This window comes from Siniperca chuatsi, linkage group LG1, assembly GCF_020085105.1.
Source record: "Siniperca chuatsi isolate FFG_IHB_CAS linkage group LG1, ASM2008510v1, whole genome shotgun sequence".
Lineage (NCBI taxonomy): Eukaryota > Metazoa > Chordata > Actinopteri > Centrarchiformes > Sinipercidae > Siniperca > Siniperca chuatsi.
In genome coordinates, this window is record NC_058042.1 from 35324878 (window position 1) to 35346711 (window position 21834).

The 21834-nt window shown below is 38.9% G+C and overlaps 1 protein-coding gene across 1 annotated transcript in view; it reads left to right on the forward strand.

Moving 5' to 3' along the window:
* Positions 1-17642, forward strand: part of abhd17c (abhydrolase domain containing 17C, depalmitoylase) — a 36448-nt gene extending 18806 nt beyond the window's left edge. Inside the window, exons 2-3 of the mRNA XM_044195600.1 lie at positions 3569-3748; positions 14651-17642. Coding sequence (XP_044051535.1) covers positions 3569-3748; positions 14651-14870 — 400 coding nt within the window. The 3' untranslated portion in view covers positions 14871-17642. The remainder of the gene's footprint in view (positions 1-3568; positions 3749-14650) is intronic.
* The last annotated feature ends 4192 nt before the right edge of the window (positions 17643-21834 follow it).

The following is a 21834-nucleotide window of genomic DNA, read 5'->3' on the forward strand; positions in this document are numbered from 1 at the left end:
AAGAAGCTTAAAAGTAAAGTATAATATAATTTCCATTACAGTCACCAGACATCCCCTCTGTCTCGCGTTTGAGTGTTTTTCCAAACATTCAAATGCTCTAAAGATTTCAGATGTCGTCATTCTACTTCACAAGTGTTGGTCCTGTATGTTGCTGCTGAACCACTCTCACAGATCCACAAGCATTCAGATAGGATAGGAGTATTGTCAGTGTCATGTCCTCTAGTAGAGCACGTGTCAAACTTAAGGCACATTTTTTTTCAGCCCGAGAGATGATTTTGATTTTCTATTAATAGCCTATAGGCTACTGGTCCATTTCCATATTGTCCACAACGTGCTGCACTACAATCCCCAGCAACATTCTGCATTCTAACCCAAGCTGAGCTCCTGCTGAAAATGGAAGTGTTACAAAATAGCAGAATGAGCGGACTCTGCTCTGTTCTGACAAGTCAACAATCAATCACTCACGTAAAAAAATTAACAGCAGTCAAGAGTGCCTACAGATGAAAATACACACTTAAAAGTAACTAGAAAGGAGGATTTTAAAAGTTTATTTGTTCAACAACAACAAAAAACTCCTGGGGCAGCAAGCCCCTGGCCCTCCCTACTTCTTCTAGATTTTGTCTACCCAAACAACAGTTTGTTACAGAAAGAGTAACATCAGAAGAGATGTGTACCTTGTAGATACATTATATTTATTTAGTTGATGCTTTTATCCAAAGCAACTTACAATAAGTGTATTTCAACCATGAGTTTACAGTCCAGAAATTGTAAGAATCATGCAAATACATCAACTTTATCAAATATGCTGAGCTGTTTCAAGCCATCCCAATATAATCACTGGGTCTAACCTGGTCACCCCAGTAGGACAGTTCTGGCTATGTCCCTGCTTATCTGGCATCATTTTTATTTTTTAGGATGGCCCCTTCAGTGATTGAGTTTGACACCCCTGCAGTGCATGGACTGTTTATTAGTTTTAAGATGTAGTGATTTTACTGAGCAATGGATACATAATATTAATCCAAATAAATACAAATAAACAAATCTAAAATGTCAATAAAATAAATATTCCTGACATCAAAATACTGAGTGAAGTAAGAATGAAGAACTCAGATATCAGTCAGTATCAGTGCTTCCTCCTGTCCCCTGTCCTCCTCCCTCTGCTGCTGCTGTGATTCACTGCCTTCAGGTAAGTTACCGCTTGTAGAGGGACGAGAGGCTGGTTTGTCTCAGCCAGCAGTTTACAGAATTTGCCAAATTTTAAGATAAGGGACAAACTAAGCTAAACTAAGGTGAGAGCCTGCAGCCTGATAATAAATTACACCAAGTTTTTTGAGAGCAAGTTTTCTTTAGTTTATTTATATGATTTCAACATGTATTTGTTGTTCACAATGTAGCATTGTCAGGGAAAAATTAGGGTGCGTCCCCTGGACGGGTTGATAGTGAGTTTACCGCATACTGTCGGATTTTAATGCATTAGAGACGCTGGACGCATTTCTTAACCAGTGTTCTGTCTATGTGCTACCTTTCAAGATGTGCTACTTAGCAGTTCTGTGCATGACCCACAGTCTCCCTTAAATCTTAAATAGAGATATTATAATACAGTATTTCAACATGCTCCCTATATTCTTTTAGCGTTATGTGTTTTTGTGGACACGTAAGGAATTGTTAATGTCACATTTCTTAAAGGGAGTTTGGCATAATATTTTTCCCGGAGCACGTTTAGTTCAAACTGCTAATACTGTTTTTTTAAAAACGTTTTTCACCACTACAGAAACACTAGGTAACTGCTAAAGTATGATAAGGTTGTCTGACGTTGACTGCAGTTAGTTATTGGTTTAATTAATGGTTTACAGTCTAATAATGTGTGTGTTTGTTTTGATTATTGATGGTGGCTAATCAGGATAATTATCAGGTAATTGTTCTCAGTTTCTAACGGCAGTATGCAGTAAGTGGTTGCCCTTTGTGTGCATGTTTTTAAACTATTTTCCTAATTAAACATGACGTGCTTGCTTGATGGCGATAATGGTTCCTGATGAAACTTCTTGTTGCCCTTTAACTTCCCTTTTTATGAGTCACATTAACATATTTTCACCCAGAAAAAAACTACTATACAATACTATGAAAACTGTGCATATCCAAATTACACTAAATAAAGGAGAATTTTTAGTAAATCATAAAAATATATGGATGACTAAACGTTTATATTACTTGAGGTCAACTTCAAAAGAACTTCAAAGTTTGTCTGTATTTAGAAAACCATGCCAATTTACTGTAGCTCACATTTGGTGATGATAGCTAATTTACTATGATACATTATTCTCAGAAATAACCATTACATTCAAAGCAGGCATTATTTTTTGTGATAACTTTTGTGATAACTATGTGGTTATGGTAATAATGACAAACTGCTGGTAAGTTACATCTGACATTTAAAGCTGAATATCAGATAACATCTAAATTATCCTGTTGACACTTGTCTCACTTTGGCTGCTGAGCTCATGTTATTAGTTTCACAGTCTGAAGGTGGGTTTCCATCCACCTGTTTTTATGGCTATTTTCAATTTCCGCATTAAAAAAACCTGCACGTAATGCCAATATCATTGGCATTGTATATCATGACATACATGAAGCATGTGACTTAAATATCCACTGACGCTTCCGCTCTACTGGAGAGACAAAAAATAGCAGCAGACGAAAACATCAGATCTGTGTGGAGCAATGAGTAGACCGTAACATTACTCAAATTAATACATGACACAAACATAAATGTCATATTTCCATCATGTTTTCTACATTGTTTTTCACCGTTTGAGGTTTGACTGGTGCTCATTTAAGTACGTCATCTGCTTGCGCTCTGTTCTTATGCAATGGTTTAATGGCACCGACTGGAGAATTAGCGCCCTCAGCTGTTTATCTCAATGAACCAACTCCTAATATTTGCATAATAGTAGTGGATAGAAACGTGGATTAATTCGCTTTTTTTTTTTTTTTTTTTTTTTTTTTTTTTTTTGAAATTCGTGAAAGCTAGCTTGAGACAGACAGAACAAGCTGCTGCTCAGCTCTGAATGGTCCTGAGATCGCAATTAAGGTGATTAAATTATCAGTGTGATTGATGTGCTTAAATTATAACTGACCGACTGACTGACTATTGTTTACTATACACTAGTGTTAGCTCTCAGTCAGTAATTTACTGCTGTCTGACTAGAGCATACAGGGCTAGAGAATGACCCGCAGAGTCAGCTTACACTAGATGAGAAGCCTGCTAACATTATTGAGCGTCATTCATTTTGTAGGGACAACTGGGCACAGGGTAGTGTCGAGACATTTTATGTTTTAAGGGAGTCATTGTCGCAATGACGCGCTTTGGCTCAAATCCTACACACACACACACACACACACACACATATATACAAACAAACATACATACACTTAAAGCACTTAACATATACTTCCTTCCCAATGTTTTTGTTCTTGTTTTAAATAGCTTTTACAGTGTGGTGTTGTCTTGTTTCTTCTATGTAAAATTACTTTATAAATGAATCTGGCTTGTCTGTGTGTTGTTGTACAGGTATGGTGTAACACCTGAGAACATCATCCTGTATGGTCAGAGCATCGGCACTGTGCCCACCATCGACCTGGCTGCTCGTTATGAATGCGCCGCTGTCATCCTACACTCACCACTAATGTCAGGGCTACGGGTGGCCTTCCCTGATACACGAAAGACCTACTGCTTTGACGCCTTCCCCAGGTGAGTTTCACACACACACACAGCATCAGTTACCTGGGCAACTGGCAAGCCCTGTGTCAGTATCCAGTCTTCCTGGCTAGCAATGTTCATTTTGGCACCTGATTTAGTTTCTTTAGTCTCTAAGTCTTTTGACAAAAATGCATATTAGTTTTAGTCATTAGACATTTAAGTCTTGTTTTCATCAGTGACATCATAGTTCTCGTTTTCAAAGGTTACTTTTTATTTTTTTAATTTAGTATGATCAGTGGAAACATGATGCACCTGAGCTCAGTTTTTTGAGTGTCATGGCAAAGGCTGTGAATACTTATGTACATGTAATTTTTTTTGTTTATTTCTAATTATTTTGCAAAGATTTCAAACAAACTTCTTTCATGCTGTCATTATGAGGTATTGTTTGCAGAATTTTGAGGAAAATAATGAATTTAATCCATATTGGAATAAGACTGTAACATAACAAAATGTGGAAAAAGTGAAGCGCTGTGAATACTTTCCGGATGCACTGTATACCACAGAGCTTATTATTAGAAGTTCAGTAAAACAATGATTACATTGTTAGCTTACCAAAAACTACAGCTCCTTGTAACTTGGTTTCTACCATATCTGTGATATCCACCAACACTCTCTTTCATTGTAATCTCTACAATTTTTAAGCCGTAATCTCTACTGTCTAAAAAGCATGTACACTGTTTTGTTCTCACTGTCCTGCTATTGTTACAGCCGTGTCTGGACTAGCCATGGACTCGTCCATGGATTGGTCTATTCTGTCGAGATGGTGCTGTTTTACCCACAATTGTTGAGGGCTTTTGGGAAATGGCGTTAAAAGATAAAAACTGAAATATTTAATAATATCACAAGCAGCAGCACACGTATGAAACACAGGGTACAAAGAGTTATGGAAGCGTATATGGGACTATTTTTAAATGATAATTACAATAGCATTGCAATTTTCCGCATATGTATGTGTTGCAATAATCCAATTTTCATTTTCACACACTTGTATGGGTGGCTCTATTTAAATGGAAAAGCTGTTTGACATTTAATTTTCAAAGTTGTAACCCCCTGTACAGTGGACAATATTCAAATGTTAATTCAAATTTGAAAATGAAATATCAACAATGTCACCTGATTTTCCATTTATGCAAGCAATATTTAAGTCGAAATAAAATTATTTCCAGACATCATCATGAAGGCACTGGGATGTTGTGTCTGGAGCTTAGCTGTGACATCACAAGCCTGCACCGCGTTGGCTCGAGGGTTGAATGTAAACAGCAACAACAGCAGCATGTGAAAACATGCACTAATCATAAATGCCTGGATCGGCCATCACTAATACAGCTATTGCAGTCCCCAGCCAAAATTTGGGTGACTCATATTTGGTCCTACTTCTAGGATTAGGAGTAAAAATGTTTTATCAACTTTCTTAACTTAGTAAATCACTCTTATCTTGGCCAAAATTTAGTAGAGCCCCAGAGGAGTCTTGACCTGTTACAGTCCCCAGGAGGTTAAGCTCAGGCAGAGGTATTCTGTGAGAGGAGAGATGTTTTAGGATCGCTTGAGGACAATGCGCCTACAACGTGTTGTTTCTGCAGAAACCGATGTCCCCGCATTAAACTTTATGCAACAGGGAAAATGCGGCGTTCAGAGTGATTTTATTATTTTTTTTCCTCGAACCATTGACTGTACAGTATATAAAGATGGACGCCATGACAACTCCCCAAAAGTGAAGCCAAAACATCTCAATTGTCCCCTGGTGGCTGGCTGCAGTATAGGTCATAAACTCTGCCTCTCCCTCCATGTTAGCGGATGGGACATGGGCCAAACAAAAAAAATCTAAGTCTACATCAAATACTTTTTTCCCAAAGATGGTTTCTGTCAGTTTAGGTAGTTTCTTATCACGCTGATGTATGTTCAGGTGTTAATTTTTCTGATAAGTTTTGTTTTAACTAGAATATTTGCTTCTGAAAGAGTCCCAGTAAGTAGTGTTGGTGATTCACCTCCAAGCCAATGAGTGTCATTACATATGTGCCTGAGTAGCGGGTGGAATTTGTAATCCATGTGCAATTTGTAACCAAAACTTAGAACTCTTACAACAGTTAAAATGTTGGTGAGAAAATTCTCATTCAGCTGGTTTCAGGTGAATTGACGGATATTTTGGTGACGTTTGATCACTGAGCAAAAAAGAAAATGTTGTGCATACAGTACAAATTACAGCAAGATATTGAATATCACTGTGAACTCGCAGTTTGACCAATCTGAACACCATTTTAAACACTTGATGTCTACGATCTGGAGAATGTCTGTCAATTTTGGTAGCATTTGAATGAAGACTTGTGGAGATATAGATGTTAAATGAGTGTAGAACGTGAAATAATGACTAGGAATGAAGTCGGTCAAAAGATGTCACACCATGATCTGGTGATAATTTATGCTTTATGTTTGCTTTATGAACAGTTGAAAAAAAGACCTGGCCAATTTTTGCAGAGAACACCCTAATAGGCGGTACAGGTGATAGTATTTGTGGCACTCAATCATTCAAAATACTCTCTCAGCTCATAAACTACAAGTCGTATCAAGCCGGGACTCTTACAAAACATGTGAAATTTGGGTCAGATCTGACGATGTGGAGTCGAGGTAACACAGTTACTCATTTCAAAACATGGGAAATTTGCACTTTCTTGATTTGCATCAAAATGGGTGGGCAGATCTCTGAGAAAAGTCATAGCACACCGATCCCAATCGATCTGCACGATTTGATGTATTTTTTGCATATGTGGTCAGCTCTGACGATGAGGAGTCCAGGTAACACAGTTACTAATTTCGAAACATGGAAATTTGCGCATTCCTTTATGATTCACGTAAAAACGTTTGAGCCAAAATCTGTGAAAAGTCATAGCACAACGATCCCAATCGATCCGGACAATCTGATGTATTTTTGGACAATGAGTGTCATCATATATGTGCATGCAAGTGTCCCAGCAAGTAGTGTTGGTGATTCACCTCCAAGCCAATGAGTGTCATTACATATGTGCCTGAGTAGTGGGTGGAATTTGCAATCCAAAACTTAAAACGCTTACAACAGTCAAAATGTTAAGGAGAAAATTCTGAAAAAATCGCACATCATTCTGCTGGTTTCGGGTGTATTGTCAAATATTTTGGTGATTTCTGATGAGCAAAAAAGAAATTGTTGTGCATACAGTACAAATTACTGCAAGATATTGAATATCACTGCTGACTTAGTTTTTATTTCCCATATGTGCATTAATGTCAATATTCCTCTATTATATTAGTCTCAATTGTTTATCCTGTATTGACTTGTCAGTCATCTGTGAAGCAGTTTGAATTGCACTAACCTATATGAAAGATGTCGTATAAATAAAGTTTGATTGAGATATGATTTAGCCAGGTAATTAGTTTGTAATTATTTCTTGTGATATAAGTTTCTAATTTTATACAACTAAAACATATTAGTAATAAAGTCAGCTGTCTATAACATTGAAACAAATGGATCTACAGATGACCTATTTCAACATATTTTAATTCAATTTCCAGATGTGATATTGAGTATTAGCTGATGTTAACAGAAAAATTATTAGTGGTAGGAGTTCTTGCAGAATGTGAGGATGCACAGTGGGTGTGCAAAGTATAAAGTAAGACAGAATCTGTAAGTTGAATTAAAAACATATTGCCTGCACCTGGGTTAGAACTCCCAACCTCTGCATCTAAAAGGTTCCAACTCAGTTCCCATAGACTTTCATTGTAAATTTTAACACATTAAAAAATATATAAAATCACTGAAACATGGTAGAATAAAGAAAATAGCATATATCTCATGAAGAATATGTACGTTTTGAAGTTGAAATGTTGAAAGTTTCTAGGACAAACAGTACAGGAGTAGTTAGATGCCAAAAAACTGTGAAATAATATATAATAATAAAGATCGAAGATAACAAGAGCTTCAAGCTCTCTCACTAATAATAATGAAGAGCGAAAATGAAATGAAAATGTTGCAAAAGCTGGATGCTAAATTGTATTACTGTCAATGCTGGAAGTTGAAATGAGTTACCTGAAAAGGCTGAAAGGTTAAATGCATTGCACTTCTGAAAGTTTAAATGTAAAACTGGCAGAGTTGGCAGCTGACATGCATTAGCTAATAATGCTTAAATCTGAAATACATTGCTATAAAAGCTTGAAGCTTAGCTGTAATACTGTCAAAGCTGCATTCACTTCTGTTGTAATAAGTCCGTGAAAAAAGCTTAACATTTTTTTAAAGCATAAAAGGTAGCAAAAGGTGGAACAGAAGCATAGGTGTCCTTAAAGAGCTGAACATTTTGACATTTGAATGGCTTCTGTAGCAGAAAGTATGCAGAAGTAGTAGTCCACTGAACAATATGAATTTGGTTCGTTTGATTTTTACCTTAGGCAAGATATGGCACTGCAATGAACTTTGTTTACCTAGATTTGCTAGAAAACTAGATAGTATTTCACTTTTTCGCCAGTAGGGCGCAGCCATCGTTAAACAAGCTAGGTGTTGACGTCACAGGTATGGTTCGTCTCTGTTGTTCGTTTGTTGGCCAGTAGGGGTGGTGGAAGTACATTAGGCTTGGTAAAATGGATTGTGAAGAGAGCGAAGGAAATAGCGAAAGAAGAACCCAAGGAGGGTAATTTTGTATTGCCCCTGAATGTTCAAATGAGTACTATGGCACAAACGAGAGCGGCAAAATACATCCATTTTCATGTTCTTCCTCTGAGGAAACCTCAAATGATGCGTCGTTGGCTAGCTACTCTAAAACGCAGCAGTCCTCCTGTGGGACCGGGTCGACGAGTCTGCAGTGACCACTTTGTGAAACGGAATTATGTGGAGAAGGGAGGCTTTAATGAGTGTCAAAGATTTGATCGTCGGACCACAAATTGGCTGAAGCCAGACACCATGCCATAAGTGTTTGATTTTAGTGGCTACAGTGTTTGGGAGACAGACAGGCCAGTTCCCAACAGAGTCTGTCCTCCGCTGCAGGGAAGGGGCGCTAGCCAGGCAGAAGAGCAAGAAGTAGATTTACTGTAAAAGTATAGTATATAATATTGACAATTACACTTATGAAATTAAATGAGTGAGTGGCTACGCTACAGTACAGCACCTCAAATAAATTAAATGCCATCTGTACCCAAATGTAGCCCAGTAAACACTGTTTAGGGTTACCAACTGTCCCATAAGATACAGATTGTTTCCTAACTGGAATGTAAAAATAAATGTTTTGTGTTGAACTAATTTTGTACCATATTTTTCATAATGATGTCAATGCAACTATATGCTAGATGACAAATTAGATTGCTAACGTTAAATCCGCTGCCACTGACAGGCAGCGGGGTGTTTTAAAATGGCTACAATGTCTGATTCCCCACTGTCCAGAAAGAAGGTAAGATTATAGAAATATAGCTAGCAGAGAATTGGAAAATGAATCGATGGCTGGCCTGCATTTGCGACAATGTTCTTGAGCATCTCACTCGGAAATAACGTAAAATTACCAAACAATGCGTCAACAACAAGAGGACAAGCACATCTATGCCTTATCAGAAATTCATATAGCTAACACAATAAAACTCCACGAACTTTACTATGGCCATTTCTATAAGTCAGATCCTTATAAAACCAGGTGTGTCCACGGTGAAATAAAATACTGCAGCATCTTGCCTTGCCATCCTGTTTCTGATTGTATTTATAAGGCAGCTGTCAAGAGTCTGACTCCAAGTGCCAAATGCGGACCTTGTCTTGAAATTTTTTTTTCTGTTCCCGTCTGCTGAATTTGTGTATGAAAAATATCTTGAAGAAACAACCGCTGTTCGCTACTTATGATTATAGAGGAAATGGTGCACAGTTATAAACGTTCAGTGGGCAGGCAGAACCAGGGAGGTGGGTGATGGGAAATAGGAAAAAATCCGAATTTTTATGATTATTTAACATTGATCAAAAATATATTACATAACACAGTAGACATACATAATTCTTTGCAAACATATTTTTAAAGGAAATGAACCACAGACAAATGAATGTATTTATGGCAATTTATATGTACTTGTTGTGTATTGGTAGTCTTTGTGTCATGAGCAATCGATCAATTTTCTTTTGTCCCCAGTCCTATTCATTGTTTTCAGTGGAGGGGCTACCCAGCATTTATCATGCCTTTAGCCAACAGCTGCTGCATCACATGTGTATGGATTATCCTTTGATGAAACTATCTTTGACTAACTACACTGATCTATCTGTTTTCAAAGGTTAGGGAAGCCTATAGGGAGTTGATGGAGGACCAGTTGACAGGAAGTGAGAAAGCATGTCAGGAACTGGAAGAAAGTCAAGGCAGCAGAAACATAGTGAATGTCAGTACCCAGACTGATCTGGTGGAAGATAAAAGTGAGGGCAGTGAAAGGGCATTTGTGAGCAAAGGCACAGGGTCGGTCCATGAGGAACGTGCAGAGGACATGAGCTTAGATGAACCTGATGATTAATTTCTCTTGAGTGACGAAGAAATGGAAATGAGCTTGACTGATGTCGAGGATGAGGAGCCCAGTCTCTCAGAAGACAGAAAAAGCATAGTATCTACACAAGGGCTATTGAAACTTTTCATTGTATGTCATTGGGAGAATTGTGGAAGATGTCTTGTGGAGCCGCCAACAGTTTCCAAAAGTGGATATGGGATGAAGGTGAAGACAGAGTGCATTGATGGGCACAGCTATACCTGGCATTCCCAGCCTCTAGTGAGGGGTGTAATGGAGTACAGTGTGTCAGTACCTGCAGCAATATGTGTTACAGGAATGAGTAAACTCCATTCTTAGAGGTCTGTGAAACAATTGGCTTGGAGAGCCTCTCCAAGAGGCAGTGGTTCAACATCCAAAAGGCCTATGTCATCCCTGAAGTGAATAAAACCTGACACTGTGAACGTCACAGACGTGTAGAACAGTTACTGGCTGAAAGAACATAGCGTCTCCATCTCTGTGCTAGCAACTGATTGCCACCTGTCCGCCGGGGAGTAATGCGAGAAGAGTACGGCAAAATCAAGCATGAATATGATCTGTGGCACATTGTTATATGTGTGAAAAAGAGTCTGCTAAAGTGCCACAATGAGGACTTACTCGAGTGGAGCAGGATGGTCACCAACCACCTCTAGTACTGTGCTAGCACATGTGATGTAAGTGCAACCAAGCTTAAGGAGAAGTGGATATCGGTGCCGCACCACATCACCAACATACACCAGTGGGCATCTGGTGTGATGATGATGAAATGTGAGCATCCTCCCTACAGCCCTGAAGAGGAGAGCAAATGCCGATGGCTCCTTCCCAGCTCTGCTGCATTTAAACACCTGCAGAATGTGGTGCTGGGCAAACAGCTATTGAAAAAGCTGGAGAGAGTAACAGAGGGCATCCTCCTCTCCCTCTACATAAAGTATGCCACAAAGAGAAAGAAGTTCCTAAGAGGGAGCTTTGAGGCTCGGCTTCGTGTAGGACCTCAACCTTAACGTAACTACAGCTTCAGAAAGGACATTGTGGCAGGAGCACTGAAGCACTGTGAGACTATCTCCATCCATGCAGCACTAAAGGAACACTCTACAGAGAAAGCAGTGACCATCGGCCAGCATAGAGGAGTAAAAAAAGCCAGACAAAGTCCTGTCAGTGGCAAAACATATCAGCAGATTTTCAGCAAAGCCCAGCAGTACAGATCCCTAAGCCCTTTGGGTAGTGTACATCACCCCCATTTAATAATAGTTTTAGTTGTTTGAATTTGTGCTACAATGAATTAAAAACACAATTGATATACTTTATTGTCCCAGTGGGAAATTTGTCTTGGACATCACAGTGTCTGCAGTATAAAATCACAGCAAAACAGTAAAAAAGAACAACAGGTTTTTTGGGGAGAGGCGTGATGACTGCCTTTTTCCACTTTGCTGGTATAATGTTAGAGTCCGCAGATATCTGAAAGATGGGTCACCAGGCATGTGTTAATTCCTTTGCACATATTTTAATTGCAAATGTAGAAATGCCATCTGGTCCAGTGGCCTTGTTAACAGTGACACACTGCTACATTCAGCCGTTCAGTTCATTTGCTGTGGATGGTTCATCTACAGCATGTAAAGGTTTCTTAGTGGATTTCATGTTAGTCATAGTTTTCAGAGTCCCATAGTTTCCTAGTGTTTATGTTTTGTTGGTTTTCCTCAAGTGTCACCATGTGCTGTTGTTTTGCCTCCCTCACTTTCTGGTTTAACTGATTGTACAGCTTGTAGTTGGTCATTAATGAATTGATAGAAAAAATGAATTAAAATACATTTGATAATTTCATTATGTTTTAAATATTCATTTTTAACCTGCCTATTCATTGCATTCTCAAGTGTTATAAGAAGAGGTTCACTGATACAGTTTCCAAGTACAACCAAGTACCAACTAGACCCTTTGAACTTTTGAGAAAAGAATATGGAAAAAGAACAATGTGTATAATTAGGTAGTGTAATGGGAGCATGAAATTCTAAGAGGCCATAAATATACAATGGATTATAAAACTATTTATTGCTTAAGAAACCCTAGCTCATGCCATGTTGAGAGAACATTTTACAAGTCATAATAGTACTCAGATCCATGGCATTGTGTGGACGGGAATACATTCCTGATGGCATTCACAACACAGGTTGCAATTGGGATCCTGTTCCTCCTGCCAAGATAACCCTGGACCAAAGGCTGAACTGCCTGTAGGCTGGCAGCCTGAAAAGACTGACAGGGACAAGTTGGTAAGCTTCACATATGGATGTAAGGCTATGCAACCTATAATCATGATGCTCATTTTCAACATTAATTTAAATAGAATAACCACATGATATATAATTGAGCTACCTGTCATAACTCAAATGACATGTAATTATTACAATTACAATATTAGAATGAGTAATAAATATTATCACAATATGATAATTTAGGGTTCAGTGTCTTGCCCAAGGACACTTCGACATGGCTGTCGAAGTGTCTGGGGGAAGCCAGGATCAAACCACCGACCTTCCAAGTGATGTAGAGGGAGCTGTGACTCCCTCTCTACATCACTCTAGGTGCATTAATCTTGTTTGCATTTTGCCCGTCTGTCTCTTGGTTTCTGGCCAGATCCAGTAGATGTCATCAGCATCTCTCTGATGGGCTCAGTCTTTTGACAGTAGCTAGTGTTATAATTTTTTTTTTTTTTTTGGTTTTTAATTTGTCCTTTGATGACTGTTTTGTTTCCTGACAATAGTAGTACAGGAAGTACTTTTCGGTAGTAACTTATTTACTGCAGAGTCGGTTTAGGGTGGGACGGAAATATTAGACTCATGAACTACTTGTGGAAGAAATGTTTTTTATCCAACTTCAAAGTTGAGACGAAAAGGCTTATTTGTTTGTCTGGAAGGAACTTTGACATTGGATTGCTAAAAAAATACACATTAATAGTAGTTCATAATACTTTCGCATGTGGTCTAGACGTACTAATTCCGGCAGTATTCGGCTCGTGAACTACTTATGGAAGAAATGGGTTTCATCTCACAGCATAGTAAGGCGAAAAGGCTTATTGTTGTTGTCTGGAAGGGAGTTTGACATTGGATTACTCAAAAGCTACACAGTAAAAGTAGTTCATAGTATTCTAAGAAGTACTAAGTCTAAAAATATTCAGCTCATGTGCTACTTATGGAAAAATGTTTTTATCCCACATCAAAGTTAGCAGAAAAGGCTTATTCTTGTTCTCTGGAATGGACGTTGACATTGCGCAAACACTATATAGTTGAGTAGGTTACAGTATTGGTGCAAGGAGTCTAAGAAGTACTCATTTCATCAGGTTCTTGAACTACTTCTTATTAATTGCTCATCAGCAGTGGAATTAGACGCGGGTAAAGGTGCTTTGGCTTAATTGTAATGGACCCCTTCAGTAAAAATGCTTGATTTTTTTTTAGTATGTATGTAGTCATAGTTGTCCTGAACTCAAACATATGACTTGTCAGGAATTATTTAATGTTTTTCCAGCAACCCAAAATGAAAAAAGTTATTATAAAGTAAAAGAAAAGTAATTTCCCTCACATTTTAGTGGGATTTTTTAATTTATTAAAAGGGACACAGGAAATATGTTTTCCAGCGCAATTTGATTTGATAAGTTGTATGGAATGTGATGTGCTCGCGTCGCGTGCAATTCAGATTTCACAGGTGAGCAGATTAAAGTAGTTTGTGAGTAAACACTAAAATAAGTTGGAGAATTAAGTAGAGTTAAACTGGTGAAATAAGAAATAGAAATATTGTATACCCCCCTCACCTCCCCTCCACAACGACTCATCCTGTAGGAAACATTGCATATTTGTTAAGCTCTAAGCAGCTCCCAATAACCAAGCATAGGCTGCTATAAGTTGTCTCTAAGACAGACAGTGGAATATGTTGCAATGTTGCCTGTTAATAAATAAACAGTTGTCAATTTATGATACTTTCTCATCTCTTAATTTTAATACTTAATATACAATGTTGTTAAGAATAGTTAAATAAAAAATGCAACAGAATAAATAGAAGGCTTCATATAGACACTGATACTGCTTCTGGAGATCAGTGAACATCCTGATCGGAGCACCCAGTGGTGGTGTTCTTATATTACCTTTGGGTTACTGGGTCAAAACAACCTGTTTCTCTTTCTGGGTCGTTTTCTACCCATTGGTATTTGGTAAAATTAATCCAGTATTGTGTCTGCTATGGTGACTCCACACTGGGTCAATTTTAACCCAGCGTTTTTTAGTGTGAATCCAACGGGCCCTTGAAAGATTATACAGGTCTGACCCATTCTCTTCTTGTTAGTCCATTGTCACAGTTTAACGTTGTCGGTCTGCCATATTTACCCTTAATCTCTTCCTGTCTCTTTCCCCTCCATAGTATTGACAAAGTGTCCAAGGTGGCGTCCCCAGTGCTGGTGATCCATGGTACGGAGGACGAGGTGATCGACTTCTCCCATGGCCTGGCCATGTACGAGCGCTGTCCCCGTGCCGTCGAGCCCTTGTGGGTGGAGGGAGCCGGCCACAACGACATTGAACTGTATGCTCAGTACCTGGAGAGACTCAAGCAGTTCATTTCCTTTGAGCTTCCCACCTCCTGAGAGAAGCTCTGCACTCAGGCCAGGGTTCATCTCAGCACACCCAAGAAGCCTCCTCCTTATCATCTCCCAACTTCCTCTCTTAGCATAGGGGCAGGACTGGAGTAAGCTGATCACACTGTTCTCCCCTGTCCTTGGGGCCATTTCAGGGTGGGAATGTGTAGTACTGTAGTGGACTGGAAGAGGAGGTGGTTTTAGATTATTGAGGTGCAGCCGAAGGTAAGGCCAGTACTGGCCAGACGTGAAGCTTAGGCTTAACATGTTGTGTTCCCACAACCTGGCTGGTGCTCCTACTTGTGGACACAGTTTGCCAATGAACCCGGGCCTAGGTGGTGTTTGCACTCGCTGCTCAATCTGGATTCATTTCCCACTCCAGCTCTCAGCCTCCTTCCCTTCCTCTACTCACTGTCTCCCTCACCTTTTCTGTCAGTGTCTCTCACTGTGATCTTCAGTCTGTCACATTTCCTTGTTCTTCCCTGTGTTTCTTCCATGATCCCTGCTTTTCTTTTGACTGAGAGTCTTTGCAATGTTCAACCTGGATTTTTGTATTCTTTTATACCAAGTAAGAAAGTATCAATTTTGCACCTCAACATACAATTGAAGTTTTTTACTTTTTTTTTTAAGTTACCATTCAGGGGTGATTAAATAATTGCACTTTTAATGTGCAGATATTTTCAGGTAATGATTTTTTCTGTGCTTGGATATGTATATGTTGATTCATTTTGTTATTGGCATTCCAGGTTTTTCTTAATTGTAGGTTTTTTTTGTTTGTTTTTTTTCAGGGGGGGTGTGTGTTTAAAAGCTGTTAACCAGAGTGTGCCCTTGCACACCTGGCCTTTGTAGCTGTGATCTTTGTAGTCCTGATTCATGCTGCTCTCTCATACAGGGAGCCGATAACGCCAAACTTCATTGAGAAATCTGCCAATTTACAATATGCCTTGCACACTGGCAAACACACATACATACCCAATACTTTGGAACCACTGGTAAATTCAGCATACAAACGGCACCTTCAGTAATTACTTCAGTAAAATGCCAAGATTCAGAATTTGTTTGGCTGTTCACAATAATTGTACAAGTGATACACAATAGAAGGCAGCGGTAAAGAGCAGTGTGAACCTAGTGTTTATTGAAATACATTGTGATCATCTCTTGCAGAAGTTAATGCTGAATTTACCAGAGGACCTAAATCATTTGTAAAATGCCTCAACAGGTCGTTAAGTAAACTGATTTTTATCAACCTATGTTGCAGAAAACAAACACATCTTGACATCCCAGCACCTGGTTAAGCCATTGTCAAAAAAGTGATATTGCTCCATAACCCACAGTCTAATTAAGATGGTCATTTTGTGTATGCATCAAAATTCTCACTTATAGTATATGTAAATTGTGTCACACCAGGTGCGTACCTTTTCCACTAAGCAATGCAGCAAAGAATATCCCAAATAAAGAGAGAACAGCAGGTATCGGGGCTATGCTTTTGTTAACTGCAGATCATGGGGTAATAAGACTTGACAGCTGTTTCAAACAGAAACACACTTGACTCAGTACTGTAAAGTGAAGCCAGGGAGCATGGTGCTGGGTTTACCTGCAGACAGAAGACACTAAACTGTGAACTCTGCTCCATGTGAAGATATTCATGGTGAAAATCCTGTCGCTAGGTTTGGGTGTGTACTTAATTTATCATTTCACACTGCAAATAAAGCCTTATGTTTGTAGACATTTCACCCAGTCCTGTCAACTACAGCAGGGCTCTCGTGGTCTTCGGGAGGACTGATAACTGCTGCTATTCATCAGAGGAATCAATCAATCACTGAAAGCCAGACAGTTTGGGGAATACTGAAATAACAGCAAGGTACTAAAACCAAATTCAGCCTGACTACTTTCATCCCCTTTTGTCAGCCATATGTTCCTGCCTGCAGTAGGAGGGGAATCAGCCAGGGATGCCCTCTTTTACCGATACTGTTGTCTGCTGAGCTCTGTGATAGTTTGCTCTTATCCCAGATCGAACTCCAAAGAAACAAGAAATGGAATGCCGCGGAAGTAAGCAACGCATGTAAATCACATCTATTTGAATCATTTGTTCTTTTCCCCCTGCAAATGAAAAAAATAAAGTAAAACACTAAAATAATGAAGTTAAACACTATCACGTTAAAGTAAAACAAACAAAAAAATAAGTAAAACACTATCACATTGAAGTAAATGCTGAAAATGTTTTCCGCAAAGGATTGTGTTTGAGGGATATTTGCATAGCAACTTCTGATCGTTTGATCCGTGTATTGCTGTGAAGTGGTTTGTCAGGTGGGTATTAGTGTTTTCTGATTATAGCTAATGGGCCAATGTTATTGGATAACAGGCCCTTGATCATCTCTAGTATATTTCCTCTAGCTCGTCTTTTTAATGGAAATGAAGACCCTGCTTTAGTCCTTATTGTTTTGATACTGACATTTTTACGAGGTTAACTGTTGATAGATTTACACTGTCTCTGAAGCTGGTTTGTACGATAATCCTCTGTAATGGTATACTTCAATATCTTCTCTATGTTAGCCCTTACACGGGGCTCTCTAGTCTCTTTGATTTTAACACTGGAATTATGATATGCAAATGAAAGGCAGATGAAGCTTGTAGAATCAGATTTTGGTAATAGTGTGTAAAACATGAAATAAGCCTTAAACATGCCGTGAAACAGATTGTCAAACGTGATGGTTCTTCCAAGAAAGCAGCACAATGGATGTTTTAATGCTTATAATGGAATAAAGGATGCATGGAAGTGTGTGTCTGACCTTATTGTTTCTGTGTTAGAGAGATTAAAGGCCTGTATTATGACTGTCACTCCTACTAAGCTTCTTTTTAAAAATGGTCAATCACCCTAATTTTGTGATTTTTTTTTTTTTTTTTTTTTTTTTTACTTGGTGCTGGTTATAGTACTTGCTAATGCTGTCATTGTTCAGAAAAAAACCATTTACTTTTTCTAAAACCAGCATTGTTAGACGTTCAGAATCAGAAAGGAAGTAATTGTAATTCAGTTTATTCCCGAAGTTGACAGCTTGTTTGTCTTCACTGTGAGGACAGCTGGATATTGTTTGAATTTAGTTTAAATCAAGTGTGATACGGGCGTTTCAGTCCCAATACCAAACAATACTTTCCATGCTGGAGGCATTATGTTTTTGGGTTGTCCATACGTACATCTCATACTCCGATATCTCAGGAACGCCTCAGGGAATTTCTTCAAATTTGGCACAAATGTCCACTTGGACTGAAGGATGAACTGATTAGAGGTCAACTTCACTGTGACATCATAATGTCCTTTTTTGGCCATTATTCAACACCACAACTCAGGAACAGAACGGGAGATTGTGACCATATTTCACAGTTGGTTGGACACTGAATAGGGGACATTTTTGACTCAAAGGTCATTGTGACCTCAAAATAGGTTTTTAGCCATAATTTAAAGAGTAACTAAACCCCTAAAACATGAAAAAAGTATCAACATGGGTAGAGCTGGGATGGGACACAATTAGATAGACCTACAACTGATCAGAGCAGCGAAATGTGTGACGTTATGTAGCGCTGAGCAACATGCAAGTTGAGGCGGTGCTTGGTCTGTTTTCAAGCAGGAAAAAAAATTGCAGCCTGGTCACAAACATTCTCAAATTACAGCTAAGCACTACACTAAAATCTGAACATCTGAGGCAGGAAATAGGCAATGCAGTAATAGAATCTTGGCCACCCACCTTTGAGTCTGGTTCTGCCCGAACTTAAAGGAAGTTTTTCCTTGCCACTGTCGCCAAGTGTTTGTTCATGGTAGGATTTGTTGGGTCTCTATAAATAATATAAAGAGTACAGTCTAGCTGCTCTATAGAAAAAGTGTAATGAGATAACTTAGGTTCTGTCTGAATTGGCGCTATATAAATAAAATGGAACTGAATTGATTCATATTTGACCAGCAGTGCCTAGTTTGATCTGAGTTTTGTTAGCCTAGTGGACGGACCTGCAGACAGGACGCAAGCCCAGACCTATAACCAATCAGAGCAGCGAAATGTGTGACATGTGACTTTATAAATAGGAGGGGGGTTCTTTGGTGACAAAAGCTGCCACCATATATGTGACCTGCCTCCAGATCAACCAATAGCAAAATTCAATTGCAATAGCCTGGTTTCAACCTATAGAGGGCATATTTATAACAATGTGTAGAATTGAAATACTTACTTTACTTACTAAAATGTCAAGATTTGGACCTGAATCCATCAACAACACTACTAAATACCCATATACATTGGTTTTGGTGTGGGGGTTTAGTTACTCTTTAAAAATTAATTGGGCAATTCCAGATTTCACACACATGTTGACTGAGACGACACAATGAGTAAACAATAACTAGCACAGTACGAGCTTTTCCATTCTGCCTTTCACTTCCTGCCTCATTCTGAATTTTTATTGTCATCTAAATCACAATGTAAGGTAATTCTAGTTTTTTAATTAACAAAGAAGCAAAAGATCCCAAATGTTAAATGTTGTCTAATAACAAGCACATGTACAACAACTTTGGCAAACTAAATTTGTCGTTTTTTAAAATTTAAACCAGGACCTGTCTGATCAAAGAATAAGTGAAAAAGAACCAGAATCTGTCCAGACATTTCATGCCAGCTTAGAGTGCTTCATGTTTTTTTGGAAACTACAACAACTACCAAGATATTTTGGTCTGTACCCCTCCAACAAAAGGTCTGATAGCCAGCCCTAACTGTGACCCCCTGGTACCCCATGACAACCTACCTTATTATCTCTGAGTCCTCTTAGATTTAGGAATTCTTAACTAAAGTAAAGGATACAAGAAATATTACTGTTCACCTTTGATTCTGTTAAGCTTAAAGCCTTTATTCCTTTTAATTGTAACCTTTGAAGTATATTAGTGTGAATTATAAGCCATAAAAGCAGTAAGGGATGTATAAAATGACTAATCTATGCTAAATTGTTTTATTTTTAATGGGCAAACAAGGATTTGGGCAAATTAAAGTGACATTTTGACAAAAGTGGAAAACAGGACAAAATCTGGATTATGCACAAAGATAATCAGAAACGTGTACACCAGTGACTCTTAGCAACAAGTTGTAGCACAAACTCAACAAACTAAGAGCTGTAAACATGAACCTATACAGACTGACAGGTAAGTCATTGAACAGTTTTGGTGATGTCATCCTGCATCATCGTCTTGCTGAGGTAAGCGTATTGTCTCATTTCCGGTCACCGGTGTTTGTGTTTTACTAGTAGCGTATTTTTGCTGCTCTAGCTCATCACAGTTAATTTTGTTCAATTCTTCATTACAGTGACTAACTATCTGCTATACATTTAAACATACACTAGTTCTGCTCAAGCTCATAGCTCTCTCCTTTTAATGACTTTCTCGCTAATCCCAATTTATACGCTATTCAGTTTTGCTAGCTACTGTTCTTTAGTTTAACAGTTTTCAATGGCTTCTCTCTCTCCCTCTCACTCTCCTTCTTGGTGTGTCAAACGTTTAGCAATTCCTCTGCCTCCTTTAGTGATAATGGTACATGTAATAAATGTAGTTTATTTGTAACGTTGGAGGCGAGGCTTAGTGAATTAGAAACGAGGTTCCGCACCATGGGAACTCAAATTATTAGCTGCTGTAGTTAGCCAGCCCCCAGTAGCCGGTGTGGACTGACCAGAGGTAGCTCCTGTTAGCCGTCCCAGGGAACCCAGGGAGGCTGGGTGACTGTCTGAAGGAAGCATTGTCCTAAGCAGAAGCCCACGTGTCACCACCAACCTGTTCACGTTTCTAACAAGTTCTCCTCACTCAGCGACATACTCGCTGAGAAACCAACTCTGATTACTGGCAGCGCCATTTTGAGAAACGTAAAGTTAGCGACACCAGCGACCATAGTCAGATGTATTCCTGGGGCCAGAGCGGGCGACGTTGAATCCTATTTAAAATTGCTGGCTAAGGATAAACGTAAATACAGTAAAATTGTTATTTATGTCGGCAGTAACGACTCCCGATCACGGCAATCAGAGGTCACTAAAGTTAATGTTGAGTCGGTGTGTACTTATGCAAAGACAATGTCGGACTCTGTAGTTTTCTCTGGGCCCCTGCCAAACCTGTGATGACATGTTTAGCCGCATGTCTTCATTCCGCTGCTGGCTGTTGAGGTGGTGTCCAGCAACATGGGCTTTGTAGATAATTGGCGGACTAGGAGAGGAGAGATGGCATTCATCCCACTTTGGATGGAGCAGCTCTCATATCTAGAAATCTGGTCAAGTTTATTAGTGGACCAAACCTCTCTCTCTCTCTCTCTCTCTCTCTCGCTCTCTCTCTCTCTCTGGTCTGAGTCTGGTTCTGCTTGAGGTTTCTGCCTCTTAAAGCAAGTTTTTCCTTGCCACTGTCACCAAGTGCTTGCTCATGGTGGGATTTGTTGGTAATATTATTAATAGTACGGTCTAGACCTGCTCTATAGGAAAAGTGCAATGAGATAACTTTATGAATGTTGTGAATTGGCGCTATATAAATAAAATAAAATTTAATTGAATTAAATCATCGGTGCTACATGTACCCACGTGGAGAAATTCTGGTCATGCTGTACTTGAATGCTTCTTATGTTTGTCTTCTCTGGTGTTACCAAGAGCTCACAAAGAAATAACTGATCATGAGCATTAGTGTTATTAGACGGCAAATACACAGCATTGCAATTAATAATGGCAAACAGGTAGAGACAGGATGAAAAAGAAGCAGCTTGTACCACAATATTACAGGGGGATTACTGTGGGATCGCTATGTTACACACATTTTAATGGACTTAATGAACTGCCAAAGTATGCGGAGTAGGATGACCCCATTTTGACTTTCTGATTGATCAGAGAAAATCCCAGCACTCACATGCTGACATGCATATATGTTCTTTCTTTCTTTTTTTTCTTTCTTTTCTTTCGACCATTTAAAAATAAAATTTAT